Raw genomic sequence first — 21,109 nt, 5'->3', positions numbered from 1 at the left:
GGGCGCATTTGGGACATATGTTCTGGTTGTGCCCCCAGGTCCGTGTCTTCTGGACACAGCTTTGTGCATTCGTCTCGAGTATCTGGGGGTTGCAGTGGTGCCCCTTACCTACCCTTTTATTTGACAAATATAAGGTGAGAGGGAACCGAAGGAGGGGTATGTTACCGTTCCTACGCAGGGCGACTGCTATGGGAAAGAAAACGATTTTATTGAATTGGATCTCATCGGAACCCCCTTCCATGCCACGGTGGCGATCCCTTATGATCTCCCTAGGAGCCCTAGAACGTAGGGAAATAAATGACTTAGCATCCCCAAAAGGAGATCGACTATTACAATGTTGGTTACTGTTCTGGGATACCTTGACTCCCATGGCTCGCAGTAGAATTCTGAATGGGTAAGCTTGCAGGGTGGAGGGTGGGTGGGAGGTGGGAGGGTGGGAGGTTAGATAGGCACATTATGAAAGCAAAAATTATAAATGACCAGGTTGAACATGGATGTAATTAGATTATTGGAACACACTTGTAATGCAATGTTTTTTTTTTCCACTTTATTGTCACCTGTATCTTTTGGTCATTAATAAAAATGATAATAAAAAAAAAAAAATTAAATTGTTGCATTGTCATGAGCTGGAGCCAATGGCTCGTTGTTATGTTTGAGATGTTATTTCAATAAAAATTCAAAGTTAAAAAAAAACAATTCCTGATTCTCTGTGCGAGACCGCATTTCGTTACCATCTTCCTCAGGAGAACCACACTCCACAACCTCAAAACATACACATATCACATCCCTGTTTACACATATCTACCTTCTCAAATATTTCCATATAATCATATATAATAAACATTGTAAATCCTCAAATAAACTGTCCGGCAGCTTACCCAAGGGGCTGTTTTCCAAACCTCAGAAGTCGGAAGTGACGCCAAATCATGCATCAACCAAGCTCGCTCACAAATTAAATACCCGCTCATACCACCCCTCATATGTCATGACCCTCACAGCCATTCAACCTCTAGGTTTAAACCCATCAGGGCAACGGTGTTCCACTGGAATATATAACGCTGTTCTATATTGAACAGCTGACTACTCACATTCCCTCCCCGGAAAAGTAAAGGAACTTGTACCAAAACCAAGCATTTGATGTCCTCCACGCTGTGCTTCTGTTCTATCCAGTGAGAAACTAAAGGAGCTTCAATCCTCAAGTTTCTCACATTGCTAACATGCTCGGCCAGCCTATTCTTTAACTTCCTCTTAGAATGCCCTATATAGTATTTATTACAGGGACACACTATGCAATATACAATTTGCTCACTGTTACAATTAGTAACCGATTGTAGATAAAAATATCTATTAAATCCAGGGATCTTAATCGCATTGGTATGAATAGCATACTTACAGTACATACACGCATCACAGTACACACACGCGTCCTGATGCCGGTGGTGGTAATTTGGTGCAACTCTCACCCCCTCCCATCGTCCCCAGAGCCGCGCGTTCCCAGGGAGGAGGGTCTGCACAGTCAGCCGCAATCCACCCCCTTCTTCCGAGAGTGGAGCATCAGGGATCACCGGCTGTACCAGCAGCTGCAGCTTGCGCTCCGGCCCACGGCTCTGACAAGTGCTCATCAGGGACGTCCTTTTTGGACTTCTTTGGCATGCGCAGAGCAGCCAACATAATGCTTGGCTGCTCTGCGCATGCTCGACCGGCCGACTGGCCAACTGGTTTCCGAGGGAATAGAGAATGAAAGTGAGCTACAATGAGTGGCTCATTTGCATTCCATTTCCTTGATGCATGACCGTTCCCTACCGATTCGCTATGGAATCAGTAAGGGAACGGATCTTTCGAGGACTTTAATGCATCTAGCCCTAAATTTCTCCCCAAGGATTTCTTTTCCTGACACAGTGAGATGCAGCCCATCTTTACAATATAGTCTTTTGTTTTTCTATGTATTGCCCAATGACACCAGGTTTTGAACCAGCTATTGAAATTTTCAGTACTTCCAATCTTTTCTCTCCCTTTCCAAAAGTAGGTAGTACTTCAGAAAAAAGCTACTGTTTGTACCAATGGTTTTAACCCCTCCCCTAATTCCTGAAAAGCTCTCTGCACTGCAAGTGGGGTATTATTAGGCAGGTCATTTGTTCCAAGGTGGATAACAACATCAGTGTTTGACTCCTTAGATTCTTCTCTGGTTATAGTCATTATTTGCTTGGTACTCCTGGTAGCTGAGGAGCCTGGAAGGCATTTCACTTTGTTTGGCCCCTTGAACTGTGTTTCAAAGTTAATGCCTTTGATAATGAAATCCCCTAGTAGCAACAGTTTTCTTGTAAATGTTTCAATATTACTGCTTTGGGGGTGTCTTTTATCTTTGGGCACATTCATTGCTTTTTGTTTCACCTCAGTTCTATTTTCAAGGGCATCACAGAATTGTGAGGGTGGATGCTTCTGTGCCACATGATGTAGTGGCACAGAACCTGATTCGAAAGTGCCAAATCCCTCCGAGAAAAGCTGCATTGGCTTCCAATCAAAGAACGGTTCATCTTCAAAATCTGCACTCTGGTCCACAAAATTATACATGGAGTAGTCCCAGGATACATGATAGACCTTATAGATCTACCAATAAGAAACAGAATCAGATCATCACGATCACACCTAAACCTACATTACCCAACTCTGTAAAGGACTAAAATACAAAACAACTTATGCATCAGGCTTTTCCTACATAAGCGCACAATTATGGAATGGACTCCCAAAAGCTGTGAAAACAATCCATGACCACCTGAACTTCAGGAAATCACTAAAAAACAACCTCTTCAAAAAGGCCTACCCCAACAATCCAACGTAAACCCCTACACCAAGCAACACAGCATGACCAATGATCGTACTGGACAACATAAATCTTCATTCCTTTCGACCCTTCACAACTACCTCACTCGATCACTATATAACCTTGTATTTGTTATCAACCGACTTGGCGAACGTCTTTGACGGTACTATGTAAGCCACATTGAGCCTGCAAATAGGTGGGAAAATGTGGGGGTACAAATGTAACAAATAAATATTCTGCCTGAGCCTACTGTGAACCATCTGTTCTTAGGTGGTTTTATCCTCTGTGGCAGTGGTAAGAAGTGATAGAAGCTGCTTTAAGTGCATCCAATCCTTGCTTTAGTTTGCTGAGCTCCTGTTTTATACGAGCAAGCTGAAGACAGATAGCACAAGTCATAAGTCTCCAGGTGGTTTGCCTTGGAACTAAAGCACCACAATTATTATAGAGAATAAAATTCATCTTGATTGGTTGCAATGGGTATGAACAGGTGTACTAAGATAGGGTTAACAGTCTCCTGTGTATGACTGAGGAGTAAAGTTAATGATTTTTGGTTTGTCTATACATGACTAGAGAACCCTGGGGAGGGTGGGTGGAACCATAAGTCCCAGTGAGTCAGCCAAGTGCTGTATCAAAAAAAGGTCTCTAGGTGTGGCCAGCAATGATACAGCTTGATAAAACAATTTCAGTTCAACAATCAAATTCAGCTAGAATATAACTTTTGTTTTGTACATCTAAATATTCCCAATAATTATGCAGTTTCATCAATGTAAATTGCTGTAAAACCACTTGGGAGACTATCCTGCTTATAATCGAAAGAGAAAAACGCCTATATTGCGACCCAAATCGGGACATGGGCGTCTTTCTCCCGTGGGCACCCAAATCGGTATAATTGAAAGCCGATTTTGGGCGTTTCCAACTGCAATCCGTCGTGGAAACGGGTAAAGTTGACGGGGGCGTGTCGGAGGTGTGGTGAAGGCGGAACTGGGGCATGGTTATCGGCCGAGGAGAGATGGGCGTCTTTAGCTGATAATCGAAAAAAAGGCGTTTTTACCGCAATTTTGGGTCACTTTTTGTGGACCCTATTTTTCACGAACAAGTCACAAAAAAGTGCCCCAACTGACCAGATGACCACTGGAGGGAATCAGGGATGACCTCCCCGGACTCCCCCAGTGGTCACTAACCCCCTCCCACCAAACAAAACCCACTTTAAAAACATTTTTTCTAGCCTCTATGCCAGCCTCAAATGCCGTACCCACATCCATGACAGCAGAATGTGTTCTATCCTGTGACAGCCTTTCCCTGGTTCTGATGTGGCTCTCGGGTGAGTGTGACACCTTTTCTGTTATGCGCACTGCAGAGTCACATCAGCAATGCATTGTGGTGGGTGTAGGGTATTGGGCTCCGTGATTCCACTAGCTTGTGGCAAATGCTCACGATGTTGGTAGTTGGTAGGCTCTACTCCCATGGTGCTTTTCCCTCTACTGGGTCAGAGTGTGCCCTGTTTTGTTTCCGGTAGTCCATGAGGTAGTTGCCATTTTTGTAAGCCAGTTTTAGATCCCTTTCACATGTTAGCCACGTTACAGAACTTAGTTCTTACCTTGAATGTAGCTGAAAGAGGGCATTGTACACCATTCTGCCAGCTCTGACCTACTGCTAATCTCAGTACCAGGGAAACTCGTTGCCAGTGGGGCACAACCTCTGATCTGCAGTTAACTGTGAGTAAGCGTGCTTATTCCAATAAAAGATGTTTTCGGAGAGATTAGTCTTCAGGTGTCAACTGGTGTGCCAATGTTTTATAGTAGCAACAAGTCCCAGAGGCCTGCGTGTATGCAGGTCCCTGGAGCACTTTTAGTGGATACCGCAGTGCACTTCAGCCAGGTGGCCCCTGGCCCATCCCCCCCCCCCCCCCCCACCTACCTGTCAACACTTGTGCTGGTAAATGAGAGGTCTCCAAAACCTTATGCAACTTATGTATAAACTAAGTGCCTATGGTAAAGGCCCTAAAGTGACTGACTGGGTTAGAAATTGGTTGAGAGGGAGATGACAAAGGCAAGTGGTAAATGGAATTCACTTCAAGGACAGAGGCATTACCAGCAGTGTATTGCAGGGATCAGACCTTGACACTGTTCTTGTTGACATTTTTGTAAGTGATTATTGCAGAAGGGCTGCTGGATGATGCCAAAATCTGCAACTGAGTAGATGACCTAAAAGATATGGAAAACATAGAGATCTAGTGAAGCTAAGACTTAAGGCTAAAAATGCAGTGTAATGAAATTGGGCTGCATAAGCCCAAAGGGAATAGTATTTGGAGTGAAGTTTTGTGAGTAACACAAGAGCATGATTTGAGAGTGATCATATCTGAGACAGATTGGTGGTGACCAAAGCCAGAAGAATCCCCTTGGGCTCCTGTTCTTTCTTTCTTTTCTTTTGTTAGCAGTGTCAAAAGGCTACATTTGTGAAGATACATTTTTAGTCTTCAAAATTTTTGGACTTTTCTTTTAGAGCATTTAATCTTTTCTGTCTGAGTTTATTATAATGTCATGTACATCAGGACTTCATTGCTTTGTTGCAAGTGTTGTGAATGTTACAGCTTATCCAAAACTCTGCTACCAGGTTATTGGTATATGCTGGTACACATGCATTTATAAGTCAATTTCTGAGGATTATATTAGTTTCTAATTATCTGGTAAATGCAGTTTAAGATGGTTACTTGGAAGAGTGTCTAAGGAGAGCAGACCTGTGTATTGTATATACAATATGTTTTTTTTGTCTGTATGTAAGACTAGCAGTCATCATCTTGCTGTTCTCTATGTAAAAGATGTTCTTCTGTCAGAGATCATTGCTGGACCTAGCGTATGTCATTTGCTTCTGTCCTTTCACCAGATGATAAATGCATTCTTTTTCAGTTATGCCTTCAAGGTTGTCCCTTAGAATTGCTTGTATTTATGGTTTCAATGACTGTGTTTTATATTTGTCAGTATTGGTTATATATTCCACTCTGAGCGCTGTTTGTGGCTCGGTGGAATATACACAATAGAGAAACTACTTCCCTTTCCTTCTGTGGGAAATAGGGGGAAGACTTGCTTCACGGCCATATACTTGTGAATGCTTTATGTGAATGCAGTGCCTCTCTGTTTGTTACGCCTGTTATGTACAAAGTCCAACCTTGGTCCTTGAGGGCAGCAATCCAGTGGGGTTTTCAGGATTTCCCCAGGGAATATGCATGAGATCTATTTCCATTTACTGCCTCCATTGTATGCAAATAAATCTAATGCATATTCATTGGGGACATTCTGAAACCCTGACCTGGTGAGGGCCGAGGTAAGACACCCCTGGTCTAAACTAAATAGAGAAACTTTCCATATAGCAGCTGAATGTCACCACTAAATGGATAGTTTTTGGTTGCCGCCCTCACTTAACATGCCCTCTACCCGTTCCTTATATGGATAATGCCAAGGAAATTAGACATTGTGGGGTAAATTCAAGAATGGCACAGAAAGTTAGATCCCAAACTGATATAGAAACCTTTAATACTTATGTTTATATTTTTATTTATTAAATCATTAAAACTTATGTTAAACTAGTGAATAATGCTCAAAACTGAGTGCATATCTTAAACCAGGAGCCATCTCCATTGATACCAACACCAATCACCATCATTGCACTAAAGTCCAGCTCCCTACCTAAACAATGGGTTCAAAAATCACAGATGTAGAAGCAGTAGTAAATTGTGCCATAAATTTCACCAAAAGTCATGAATAGATTAATCAGAGGATAAAAAATCGGACTTATCTGATGGTGTCCGTAATCCCTTGTGCTGATGCTATTTGATGGTGTCGATGATCCCCTGTTCTCAACCATCCTCCGTCAGTTCATACCCTCAATATTTTCAACCAGCTATGATAGTATCAGTTCAAACCCTTCATGAAAGTGTGCAATGTGCTCATTCCATACTCGCTTCTTGTTCTATCTGCCATGGGAACTCAATGCATACTCATAGGTGCTTGTGCTCATGACTCCTCCTCCCTCTACTAGTGTGTGTCCTCTTTCAAGTCTGCAGTGTACTGGTAGAAGGGGGAGGGGTCCAGAGGGTTGGCAGTGCTATGTATGCTTAGCGTTGCTTTGGCTCACACTGCTGTCAACTGTCCATAAGTCCATGCTGCTGACTGAAAACTGGAGATATACGATACAGTACAATAAAGTTGTGTATACCGCTATTACCCAACTGTCTATTTCTGTGGGGTTTACAGTAGAAAGAGGCTAGCACAATACTAGGAAGAATTTACAACATTATTAATCATCATCTTGACATATACACTTTTAGAAAATAAAAACGTTTTCAATTTTCTCCTAAATACTAACCTCCTGATACTCAACCAATGACAGACAGCGTAGTTAGCTGATGCTGGCGGCAGTAACCCTAGATCTTCAATAATGGTCCATTTCCAGTGACCAGCATGGAATATTGTGGGTATATTTTGACTGGCTCTAACTTAACTGGCTATGTGAATATTCAGTGCTAGCCGGTTAAGTTGATAGCAGACAAAGATATGCCTGCTAATTATGTGGTCTGATTTGCCTGCCAAACTTAGCTGGCCAAGAACTTGAATATTCGCAGATAGCCGGCTTAGTCACACGACATAGCTGGTTATTGCCTAGCTGCTTTAACTGCTAATATTCAGCAGAGATAGCCAACTATCTGACACTGAATATTAGTGATTAGTCAGCTAAGCGCTATTGAACCATCCAAGAGCCGTTCCTGGCTCGTTAAATGGCGCTGAATATCGGGCCCTTTGTAATTAGTCTCTGACCTACGACTAATAGGTTAAGCATTCCAAATTTGTGGGGCCTGGCAAGTTAAAGTTTGAGAATGCATCCTTTTATACTTAGCGTTTTAAAGATAGAAATTGAAGAATATGAGTATGAATATACCTTGCACAAGAGTTCCTTATTGACAGCAGGAATGCTGATGCCCCTGTGCGCTGGCCACTCTACATATGAGTTGCTTCTGTTTGAGCTCCTCCACTTGCTGGTTCTGCTGTAGCCCAGTGGACGTCTAATTGAGGTGCACAATAGTTCCTGGTGCAGCTGTACCAGCTACTGTTGCTCTCCTACTTGCTGCATTTCTGGGGTGGGGGGAGAGTGAGGGATGAGGTAAGGAATTTGACTTGAGGCATCTTAAGATGGTGCTGAGTTAGCGTATGTGTTGGGAATTGCACACCTCTGCTCTAATGGGCTAAACAACATCATTTTAATAGTCAAAGCTTTTTTTTGAGCCACAGAAGAGCAAAATAACCCCAAATATCGGAAAAAAAATCCACCTGTGAAAATCAATGTTTTTCATGCATATTTATTTAGAGCAAAACCCTGTTGAATCAATTTTTTGTTTGTTATTTTTACTGCCTAATTATAGCTAGGCAACATAAGTTGGAGTGGGAAAATTTGATTAGTCAAGGTCAGTCAGAGACGTAGCAGGACTGCAGTATTAGTTTTCCCTTCTGTAGCATTATTGTATATACTATAGAAAAGTAACTTTAAATTTATTCAACTAGTCTTGAAAGTTCTTCTCTAATTGATTACTCTATTAGTTTCCTTTCAGTCTTTGACACTGTGGGGCTCATTTTTGAAAGAAAAAAAATGTTCAAAAACAGTCATAATGCAGCATTTGGATGTATTTCTTCTCAAAGCATCCAAATTGGTATTTTTGAAACCTATTTTGCAGATGTTTATCTATGCAATTCATCTGCAGTCCATCCAAATCACAATGAGGCATGTTGGGGGTGTTTTAGGGGGGGTGATTAGGACATTCCTTACATTTGGATGTTTTATAGCCATGATGGAACAAAATAAACACGTCTAGGGCCAAAACTTTGACGTTTTGATCTAGACCTGTTTTTAGTAGAATAAGGCAGAAAAAGATGCCTAAATGACCAGATGACTATGAGAAGGAATCAGGGATGACCCCCACTTGCTCTCCCAGTGGTCACTGACCCCCTACCACTCCCCAAAGATAAGAATAAAAATAGTTCTTGCCAGTATCTATGACGGCTTCAGATGTCATAGCCAGTTCTATTAGAGCACAAAGCAGGTCCCTGGAGTAGTGCAGTGATCGGTGCAGTGGACAGTAGAGAAGGGGACCCAGGCCCATTTCTCACTCTACCTGTCTCACTTGTGGTGGAAAGTGTGAGTCCTCTAAAACTGACCAAAAACTTTCTGTACCCACATATAGGTGGCCCCTTCACCCAAAAGGGCTGTTGTAGTGGTGTACAGTTGGGGGTGGCGGGTTTTAGAGGGCTCACAAGAGAAGATAAGGGACCAATGGTGAGATTTGTACCTAGGGAGCTTTTATATGAAGTCTACAGCAGTGCTCCCTAGGGTGCCCCATTGTTCTTCTGGGATGTCTGTGTGGCCAGTCTACTAAGAATGCTGGCTCCTCCTACATCACAATGGCTTGATTCTGTGCATTTTGCACTTGGACATTTTTTTTTTTTCAAAAATTGACCAAAAACATAAATGCAAAGAGTACAAAAACATCTAGCATGTGGCTATTTTCAAAAAAATGTAAAGATGTTTTTCGGTTTTGAAAGTGGCTATATTTCCTATTTGGATTTAGGATGTTTAGCGCAAAATATCCAAAGTCCGACTTAGACTTCATATCGAAAATGCCACTCCATGTACCACATTCATTGATTATATTGTCTTTATGATACTTTTTTTCTACAGGGTGCATCAAGAATCTAAAAACCATTTATAGAATACATTAATAAAAAATAATGGCATACCTAAAATTTTACAAAATGATACATACAAACTTAAATGAAAATAATTATGAAGCTATACTGGTGAACAAAACAGAAAACAAATCAATAAATGTATGTAAAATATTAATGATACTAAATGTTAGCATACTTAAGAAGTACATGCATTTATTGATTTGTTTTCTGCTTTGTTCAACAGTATGGCTCCATATTTATTTTCATTTAAGTTTGTATGTGTCATTATTTTATATTTTATAGAATTTAGATGTTTCATTTGACTGTTCCATGTAATCCAGTCCAATTATCTTTTAATATTTGAGTTAAATGATATCTTTTATGTTGGGATCAATCTCTATTCGAATGCCTTTTCTGAATGATGAGAAGCTTGCAAAGTTTCAGAGGGTCTTTTACTAAGGCACACTCACAGTTTTGGTGGACACTAAAATTGTGGGTGGGCTAAACGTTAGAGACACCAATGCATTCCTATGGGCGTCTAGAGCATGCCTTAGTAAAAGACGCCCTGATTTTTTTTTTTTTGCAGTGTTAAAGACCAGTATGGGGTTTGCATGCAGATATTTGAATTTAGTTTTGCTGGCCATCTTAATTTACTGTGGAGGGGATTCATCAAGCAGCGTTAGGGCCTTAAGACACATTATTTGAGTCTTAATGTGACTTAAAAGGCCCTAATGCTGCCTGACTTAAAATACCACAGCAACATTTAAGTCACTGTAGGTTAGGTAGTAATGAGATGTAAAATATGCAAATTGATGTTTGCATAACATTACTATGCAAAAGCACAAATGCAACTTGTAGTGATGCACACACCCACCCCACCCCACCCAGGGATTACTTGAGAAATGCCATTAGTGGTCCTGGGGCAGGTGTCTGGGATGTCCTCGGGGAGTGTGTGTCTTTCCTTATATGGGAATCTGACTCCTAGTGGTAGTTGTGGCATTCTCTGTTTTAAAAGCGTTTCCATTAATTTACTTAACACAGAAGTCAGACTTACTGGCCTGTAGTTCCCAACCTCTTCTTTACTTCCACTTTTGTGGATAGGGACCACATTTGTTCTTCAGTCCTCCAGAACCATTACTGACTCTAGAGAAGCATTGAAAAGGTGCCAGTGGAGCCACTACAGCTTACCTAAGTTCCTTCAGTATCCTTAAATGTATGCCATCTGGCCCCATCACTTTGTCCACCTTTAGTTTAGCCAGCTCCTCATCAACACAGTTCTCTGAAAATTAAGGGACTACCACCCCTCTATTTGTGTTTGTCTTCTGCGGTCCTGCCCCTGGCCCTTCAGCTGTGAACACAGAACAGAAATATTTGTGAAGCAAGTCTGCCTTATTTTTATCAGCTTCTACATATTCCTCCCCTTCACCTTTGAATCTCACAATGCCACTTTTGCACTTCCTCCTATCAATAACATCTCTAAAATAAATAAATAAAAATGTCTTGTTCTCCCATTTTACCATATTGGCAATTTTTTCTTCCATTTGCATCTTTGGTTTCCTGACTACTCTACCGGCTTCTCTTAGCTTTTCTGCATGTTGTCACCTGTCTTCTTCTTTCTGAGATCTTGTAGTTTATAAATGTTAATCTTTTTTTCCTTACCTCTTTGGCTTCTACTTTTGAGAACCAAAGCGACCTCCTTTTCCTCTTACTTTTATTTACTTTCCTTACAAAAAAGGTTTATTGCCCTTACAATAGCTCCTTTCAGTTTTTTCCACTGCTTTCCAACTTCTTACAGATGTTTCCATCCAGACAGCAATTCCTTGAGGTAACCCCCCCCCCCCCCCCCCCGATCTGAATAAAGGTAGCTTTTTTGAAGTCTATACATATAACATAGATCTGATACTCTCGGTGTCAGCATAATAGAAATGAAACATCTTAATAGGCATACATTAGAATGTTCAAATAACATACATATGATGCCAATGCTGTTCGTACAGTACAATGAACATCTTAATAGGTGACTGAGGGGCAAGTGAAGTTGAGATATAGATGGAACAAGATGAATAGTACAAAGTCATTGGGATAAACTAAACTGAAGGCAAATTGTAAGTGCAGTTCAATAAGATATGAGGAAGTGGTCTAAGTTACAGAGTGTGGAGCAAGCTATTCAGAAGCAGAGTGAGTGGATAGTCAGTCACCATATGTATTAAAAGCTTGGGAAAACAACCAGGCTTTCCACATGATTCCTAAAGTAGAGGCAGTCTTGTGTTCAACATAGCTCCTCCAGAGTATAGAGGCTACTACTACTACTACTTGTCACCTCTATAGCGCTACAAGGCATACGCAGCGCTGTACATCAAACACAAAAAGACAATCCCTGCTCAAAGAGCTTACAATCTAGTTAAGACAGGTAAACAGACAGAACAACTAAGGGGTAAGGGAATAAGAAGGTGGGGATAAAAGGACAGGGCAAGTGAATAGAGGTTAGGAATCAAAAGAAGCGGCAAAGAGGTGGACTTTTAATCTGGACTTGAAAACGGCCAAAGACGGGGCTAGACATACAGGCTCAGGAAGTCTATTCCAGGCGTGAGGTGCAGCGAGATAAAAGGAACGGAGTCTGGAATTAGCAGTAGAGGAGAAGGGGATAGATAAGAGAGATTTATCTACAGAACAGAGTACCCGAAGGGGGGCGTGTGGAGAGGCTACCCATGAGAAAGCTCACTAGTGAGTATGATATTGTGTAACTTCTTTTGACAAGGGTACAAATAATGGTACCCCTTAAGAGGACCTTAGAGAAGGGATACCTTATTCTTTAGATACTCTGATAGGTTTTGTCTGAGGACCTTAAAGATCTTATGATTTGATTTCATACCAGTATCTAAACTTAGAGCAACAATGGGCTAGATTTATTTAAGCACAGTACTGTGTTAATTTCATGTTGTTATTAATTACAGTAGGTCCTGTTATACTGGGGTGCCTTTTAAGAGGTTTCATTTGTATTGTGCTGACATATTTTTCTGTTAAATGATGTCTACTGTGCTGTTGTAATGTGTATGATACTGACACTGTATCTATTTTTTAATTTGGCTATTTCCAAGTTTAGCTCACTGTTCCAATTGTGTTTTATATTGACATTTTAGTACAGTTATACTTTCACTACAATAAAAACTGGCCACATACCTGTTGTACACCGCTTTGGCTGAATCTCTCTTTAGAGACCGTTGATACATCTAAATAAATAACAAATAATACATAAATAAAATGAGATCTGTTAGTTTATGTTGGTATATCAAGCCCTATGTTTCTAAATATTTGAGTAGTGTAGTTCATTATAGAAAAGGAAATAAATTATGATAGCAAATGTAATGGCAGGAAATGCATGAACAGTGTCTCTGGAAACATGGTGATATTAAAAATAAACATGTTAACTAACGGAATAAAACTGATGCTGTTTTTATTTCAATGTGCCATTTTAGGGGTATGTTTCTGGATACGATTCTCCCTTCCCGTGATGACAATGGTATTCGGCCTCCTATTGGTCAGCGCACACGCCTAAGTAAAGGAGACATTGCACAGGCAAGAAAGCTGTATAGATGTCCAGGTATTGCACTGTAAGAACAATATGCAAGCAGCGGTGTGGTTTGCTTTGTTATAATCAAGATAAGCAAACAGTCCTTGTTGGCAATTATTTTTCACTTTGTTTCCATGCTGACAAGTGATCTACACAGTTCAACAGTCAGGGGCCATAAAATATGTTTTACAGCTGAAGAATCTGTATTACAACAAGCCGATGTGGAGGTAAACTGCTTGAACTGAAATGTACTGCACAGCACTTTGTTCACTGGTTTCATATACTCATTTGATGACTGGAGAGAGTGATTGTTTATGTCTTGTACTTTCTGTCTTCAATGCCTTGGGTTGTGTTCAGATAAGAATAATAGAGTGATCATTCTATCCTGAAACCAGAATCTTAATTTATGTTGAAAAGAAACTACTTGTGCAAGTTTGTGTAACCCGGGACTCTCCTGTATGCTAGCTCCGGCCTCGAGCCACAAAACAGATCTCAGTTCAGTTTCACCTTCAAGGCCAATCTCCCTTCACTCTTCAGTTCCAGCAAACACACAGTTGAGTTTGGGAGTGGGTCAGTGGTCCGGAATAGTGATCCAGCGGTTTGAGAGGCTATGCTTTATCCTCTGGAGCTGATCGGTTCTCTGTCTTCCACAAACCAGGCAGTATTCAAAAAGTCTCAAACAAATGCAAACTCTTTATTTGAACTCTTGCAACAGGCAACTTCAACTGGCAAATTATCAATCCAAAGTTTTCCTTGTTGTTATTCCCAAAGGGGACTCCTTTTTCCACTTCTTTCCCAAATTATATTTACAGGATACTTAATGCTATGTCCGTGCATATCCTGTAGAGAGATATTATCCCCAAAGGCTGTATGCTTCTTTGCACTGATTTACTTTTGCGAGCTCAGACATCCCTTGATCTGATCGTCCTTCAGTGGTGACCTCACTTTTAGTCCACCCTGGTTCTGGGATGAGCTCTTGCTGGCTAAAGTTCCCTGCTCCCAGCTGGGCCCTCTTCTACCCACCCATAGCACACTATCTCCCGGTTGCCACTTATTGGAGCCACAACCTACGTCTCACAGCCGGTGGATCTCTTCAGTTTTTAGGACTTCCCTCTCTCTCCTCCTGATCAATGGCAGAGAATGAACAGGAAACTCCAGACCTGTAGGCAACCAAAGACCTCCCTAAATGGGGTCTCTTTCCAAATTCCTTCCCCTTGTCACTCTTCAGTACCATGGCACTATTTCTGTGCATTTTTATTTCCAAACTACTCCCCATGGACTCCCTCCCACCCAGGGACATACTACGACTCCAACCCTCTGGCAGAGATCGTCCACCCCCCTAGGGCTCTGGAAAAACCTACCACACTAGAAATACCCTGACTTTAGAAAGGAAGGTGTTAAGTTCATGTTTATAAAATCAATATATTGTGTGCCTATCCATATAGGGTGAGGGTGATGAAAATATGCACAATATTAAAATACATCAATCATGGCTATAGAAATACAATTTCAATATATAATATGGTAGAATAACATCAAATCAATTTCTTTAAACTCTTACCAAGTGGTACTAAGGTATTGTTCTCCCAGCTTGTATCTGCATTAACTGCTTTATTTAAGTGGACCTCAATGCATCCACGCTTGGCAATTCACCCAAAGAGTGAAGAAAGCTCTTTGCTTGCAGAAAAGCGCCAATGCTATTGTTGGAGCTAATCTTATCACTGGTCCTTTTTCTTTTATTACCAGGATGGATAGCTCAAAAACTAATGTAAAAAACTCATACTAAGAGAAAAACCATTGGTTTATCCAACTATCAGTCTTTATGCAAATCAACACCCGCTGTGAGAACAAACAACCCGTGTTCATAAGTGTGAAATTTGACTTTAACAATCCTTAACTATTTTAGCAGTTCTTCCCTACCTGAAGGTCCAAGCACTCCAACTGCCCACAGTCTGCCCCGTACTTATCTCGTTTGCTTTTCTGTTCCACTGCACTGCATTTCACTGCACTGTGCTTTCACTGGTGCTGTCCCTTTGCAGTCTCTCCAACATCTCCCAGCCGGCTGGTGTGTTCCCGGTACTATCCCAGTGCTGAGTTCTCCTTCAGTGGGTTTGCATACTGCTGTTATTCCTTCTTCATGACTTCTTTCTGCTCCTTCAACAAGAACATCTCGTTTCACAAACTGCTGCTTCAGGAAGGAAATATTCAACCAATATTGTGCCAAGTACGGTTTTCTGTTCCAAGATGGCTGTGGAATTTATGCGGACACCCTCCAAGCTTACCAGCCAATCGCCTGCTAGTACTTTCTTAATGGGCACACAGTCCTAATAAAACACCTTCCATTCAATGTTCTTATTCATACCATATGGTATTACTGTATTATACTGAAATATTAATCTCTGCTCCTTTTGCCATAATTATTTTTTAATGCCCCCCCCCCCCCGTTACCCTTTTGTATCTTATCTATGACCATAAATCTCATTTGGTCAAACGTATGCCCTTCATTCATGCAGTGTTGTGCCATCGGTGCTTCCAGTTTTCTATGCGTTATACCATGTTTGTGTTCAATTATTCTCATTTTAAACTTACGGGATGTATGCCAATGTAAATTTTGCTGCAGGGACATCTGCATGCATAGATCACATTTGTGGAATCGCAGTCTGAATTCCCCTTGACTTATATTCTTTGTTGACCATGTTGCCAAATTAATAAAGAACCTTCGATAATATTTGAACATATACAACATCTACCACATTTGCTATGATACACTTTACCAATCTCCCATTTTATCCACACATCTGATCTGCATAGTGGGTCTTGTAAATTAGTGTTACTGATGTAGGAGACCATCAATCTCTGTTCTTTAAACACTTTGTGCATCTGCAATATCTTCCAATGCTTTTTGATGATCAACACTACCCTCTCTGATTGGTATATTTTAAAATACAATTAATTCTCAAAAGCCAATCTTGATTATTAAATCTTGCTCTTTTTTGAGCCTGCTTAACCAGTTTCCCAGGGTTAACTCTTTCTAAAAATTTCTCCCTTAAATTTCCAGATTTTTCACCATATTGCTGGGTGGAGTCACAGATTCTTCTATATCTTACAAATTGTGAAAATGGCAGACTATTGATCAAATGCTTCGGATGCATGCTATCAAACGCAAGTAGCGAACTACTGTCAGTTGGTTTTGTGTAGATGTCCGTATGCAGCACTTGCCCTTCCTTTTGGATCCAAATTTCCAAAAAATGCATTTGATGTTGATGTACTTTATAATCAAATTTAATTGAGGGATGACATTGATTGAGTTCGTCTACAAATTGTTCAAATTCTTGTACTGTGCCATTCCAGAGAACAAATACATCATCTATATAATGACCCCAGTATGTTATTTTATCCCATATAGGAGAACCATATACAGTGGGGGAAATAAGTATTTGATCCCTTGCTGATTTTGTAAGTTTGCCCACTGACAAAGACATGAGCAGCCCATAATTGAAGGGTAGGTTATTGGTAACAGTGAGAGATAGCACATCACAAATTAAATCCGGAAAATCACATTGTGGAAAGTATATGAATTTATTTGCATTCTGCAGAGGGAAATAAGTATTTGATCCCCCACCAACCAGTAAGAGATCTGGCCCCTACAGACCAGGTAGATGCTCCAAATCAACTCGTTACCTGCATGACAGACAGCTGTCGGCAATGGTCACCTGTATGAAAGACACCTGTCCACAGACTCAGTGAATCAGTCAGACTCTAACCTCTACAAAATGGCCAAGAGCAAGGAGCTGTCTAAGGATGTCAGGGACAAGATCATACACCTGCACAAGGCTGGAATGGGCTACAAAACCATCAGTAAGACGCTGGGCGAGAAGGAGACAACTGTTGGTGCCATAGTAAGAAAATGGAAGAAGTACAAAATGACTGTCAATCGACAAAGATCTGGGGCTCCACGCAAAATCTCACCTCGTGGGGTATCCTTGATCATGAGGAAGGTTAGAAATCAGCCTACAACTACAAGGGGGGAACTTGTCAATGATCTCAAGGCAGCTGGGACCACTGTCACCACGAAAACCATTGGTAACACATTACGACATAACGGATTGCAATCCTGCAGTGCCCGCAAGGTCCCCCTGCTCCGGAAGGCACATGTGACGGCCCGTCTGAAGTTTGCCAGTGAACACCTGGATGATGCCGAGAGTGATTGGGAGAAGGTGCTGTGGTCAGATGAGACAAAAATTGAGCTCTTTGGCATGAACTCAACTCGCCGTGTTTGGAGGAAGAGAAATGCTGCCTATGACCCAAAGAACACCGTCCCCACTGTCAAGCATGGAGGTGGAAATGTTATGTTTTGGGGGTGTTTCTCTGCTAAGGGCACAGGACTACTTCACCGCATCAATGGGAGAATGGATGGGGCCATGTACCGTACAATTCTGAGTGACAACCTCCTTCCCTCCGCCAGGGCCTTAAAAATGGGTCGTGGCTGGGTCTTCCAGCACGACAATGACCCAAAACATACAGCCAAGGCAACAAAGGAGTGGCTCAGGAAGAAGCACATTAGGGTCATGGAGTGGCCTAGCCAGTCATCAGACCTTAATCCCATTGAAAACTTATGGAGGGAGCTGAAGCTGCGAGTTGCCAAGCGACAGCCCAGAACTCTTAATGATTTAGAGATGATCTGCAAAGAGGAGTGGACCAAAATTCCTCCTGACATGTGTGCAAACCTCATCATCAACTACAGAAGACGTCTGACCGCTGTGCTTGCCAACAAGGGTTTTGCCACCAAGTATTAGGTCTTGTTTGCCAGAGGGATCAAATACTTATTTCCCTCTGCAGAATGCAAATAAATTCATATACTTTCCACAATGTGATTTTCCGGATTTAATTTGTGATGTGCTATCTCTCACTGTTACCAATAACCTACCCTTCAATTATGGGCTGCTCATGTCTTTGTCAGTGGGCAAACTTACAAAATCAGCAAGGGATCAAATACTTATTTCCCCCACTGTACATGTTGCTTTTCAAAGCGTGCCATGAACAGGTTCGCTATCGAGGGTGCGAATGTTGCCCCCATAGCGATATCTGATATCTGAAGGTATAGTTGTTCATCAAACAAGAAAAATTATTACTTAATGCCAATTCAATCAAATACTGCAAAAACTCTGTGGGAACGGGCCAAGGTCTTTCTGTAGAGTCTAACGCTTCCTGTGTTACTTCCCGGGCTTCATTTTGAGGAATAGATGTATAAAGTGCCCGATCGTCTAAAGTGGCTAGAATTGTTGTGTTAGTAATATTTTGCCCAGCCAGCTGGTTCAAAAAATTTGTGGAATCTCGTATATATGCTGGGATTTTTTCCACAAGGGGGTGTAGAAATACGTCCACATACTGGCAAATACGTTCTGACAAGGAATTCCGCGCCAACACTATTGATCCACCCGGTGGTTTTTCCAAATTCTTGTGTATCTTTGGAACCATATAAAAGATTGGTATTGTTGCTTGCCAAAAACAGAAGAAATTATTTTCCTTCGGGGTTAGAAAACCTGCTTTCATCGCAGGTTTTTTCAACGCTTGTAAAGCTGCTAGAATGTCCATAGATGGTACTCTTCCAGAATTTTATATGTTAATGCATCTTTAAGTTGGCTATAGATTTCTGACATATAATATACTCCTTTGATAATACCACTATAGCGCCTCCCTTGTCTGCACGACGGATGACTATAGACAATTCTTGTGTTAGATGTTGTAATGCTTTCTTTTGTTCCTTCGAGAGATTCTGCTTGCTATTCTCATATGTTTGTTCCATCTGCTCAATTTTTTTGAGGACCAACTGCTAGAAAATATTAATCACCATGATGGGCATAATCGAACGAAAACGTCTATCTCCATGGGCGTTTATATCCGAGAACGGGTCTGTGAAGGGGCGGACCGAACCATATTTTCGAAAACAATAGACATCCATGTTTTATTCGACAATTTGTGAGCTGGGCGTTTTTGTTTTTCAGTGATAATGGAAAATGAATGCGCCCAGCTCAAAAACGAATAAATCCAAGGCATTTGTTCGTGGGAGGGGCCAGGAGTCGTAGTGCACTGGTCCCCCTCACATGCCAGGACACCAACCGGGCACCCTAGGGGGCACTTTTACAAAAACAAAAAAAAAAGGTAAAAGAGCTCCCAGGTGCATAGCACCCTTCCCTTAGGTGTTGAGCCCCCCCCAAATCCCCCTCAAAACCCACCGCCCACAAGTCTACACCATTACTATAGTCCTAAGGGGTGAAGGGGGGCACCTACATGTGGGTACAGTGGGTTTGGGGGGCGGTTTGGAGGGCTCCCATTTACTAGCACAAGTGTAACAGGTGGGGGGGGCCTGGGTCCACCTGCCTGAAGTCCACTGCACCCCCTAATAACTGCTCCAGTGACCTGCATACTGCTGCCAGGGAGGTGGGTATGACATTTGAGGGTGAAAATAAACAGTTGTGAAACGGCATATTTTGTGGTGGGAGGGGGTTTGTGACCACTGGGGGAGTCAGGGGAGGTCATCCCCGATTCCCTCCAGTGGTCATCTGGTCATTTAGGGCACTTTTTGGGGCCTTATTCGTGGAAAAACAGGGTCCAGGAAAAGTGCCCTAAATTCTAGCTAAAAACGCATATTTTTCTTCCATTATCGGCGAAAGGCGCCCATCTCTGATCGCCCGATAACCACGCCACAGTTCCGCCTTCACCACGCCTTCAACACGCCCCCATCAACTTTGTCCGCATCCGCGACGGAGTGCAGTTGAAAACGTCCAAATTCGGCTTTCGATTATACCGCTTTATTTGTTTTTGTGAGATAAACGTCTATGTCCCGATTTGGGTTGCAATATAGGCGTTTTTCTTTTTCAATTATAAGCTGGCATGTATACAGGACCTTTTGGTGTCCATGTGCTTTTGCTAGCACAGTTGGAGAAAGAATTCCTCGTTTCTACTTCATTACCAAAATATGTTTTCAGTTGTAGAATTCTGATAAATTTTTCAAAATCTGTCCGAAATTGAAACGGGTGGTGTTTTCTTGTGGGGACAAAAGACAGTCCCTTCTGGAGTACCGATTTCTCATCCCCAGTAAGCTGATAGTTTGACAGGTTCACTATAGTGAATCTTCCCTTCTTCTGGTTCTAGTGCTGGGACCTCTGTACATTTGAGGCCCTCGCCCCCTTGATCTTCTCGGTCCCATTTGTGTGTCTCTTGCTCTGTATTCTCTTATATAAGCACACCCCTCCAATTTTGACCCCCCAGTTTCCTCATCCTCACCACTGAATGAGTCTGTTGACAATGTAAATCCTTCTCTTTTTATTTGTCGATTCATATCCTGCGATTCTCATTTGGAGCATTGCCAGTTATAGACATACCCCTCAGAGTAGTCTTTTTTATCCCTCTGTAATTTCTTGTATTTAGACATCTAAATCTCTTTGGTGAATTTGTCTAATTTTTTGTCAAATTCCTCCTTTGCCGTTTCGAAATCCACAATAACATCAAAACAATATAAGGACTTAAAACACTCAAAATACTGTAATATACTCTTAGCAGAAGGTTTAATCCTCCCGTGTTGGCAATGATCATAATATAATTGAGTTTTTACTGGGTCGGAGTGCCAAGATCTTATTCCTCTCTCCAATATTAATGCAGGCTCTAAGTCTTAGCCCAAAGGCCATAGTTCATTTCACTGATTCTATGCTTTGATCCAAGACAAAGAAAGGAGTGCATATAACATAGTTAACAGTGTTTGCATTGAATGATAGACTGTCTAGATAGCATGTTGTAGATGGGAATGATCCAATTCTAAGACCCATAGAGGGGCATAATCGAACAGAAACGCCTATCTCCATGGGCGTTTATCTCCGAGAATGGGTCCGTGAAGGGGCGGACCGAACCGTATTTTGTGAAAAAATAGACGTCCATGTTTTATTCGACAATTTATGAGCTGGGCGTTTTTGGTTTTCAGCGATAATGGAAAATGAAAGCGCCCAG

At 41.6% G+C, this 21,109-nt stretch overlaps 1 protein-coding gene across 1 annotated transcript in view; it reads left to right on the top strand.

The window, feature by feature from the left end:
- The window catches only part of TLL1 (tolloid like 1), a 499,423-nt gene that overhangs the window by 299,500 nt on the left and 178,814 nt on the right, over positions 1-21,109 (top strand). The window contains exon 8 of the mRNA XM_030191579.1: positions 13,011-13,135. Coding sequence (XP_030047439.1) covers positions 13,011-13,135 — 125 coding nt within the window. The remainder of the gene's footprint in view (positions 1-13,010; positions 13,136-21,109) is intronic.

The sequence above is a fragment of the Microcaecilia unicolor genome, chromosome 2, assembly GCF_901765095.1.
Source record: "Microcaecilia unicolor chromosome 2, aMicUni1.1, whole genome shotgun sequence".
In the NCBI taxonomy this organism is placed as follows: Eukaryota; Metazoa; Chordata; class Amphibia; order Gymnophiona; family Siphonopidae; genus Microcaecilia; species Microcaecilia unicolor.
The sequence above is the reverse complement of the archived record's forward strand: the minus strand, read 5'-3'. Positions and strand labels throughout refer to the sequence as shown.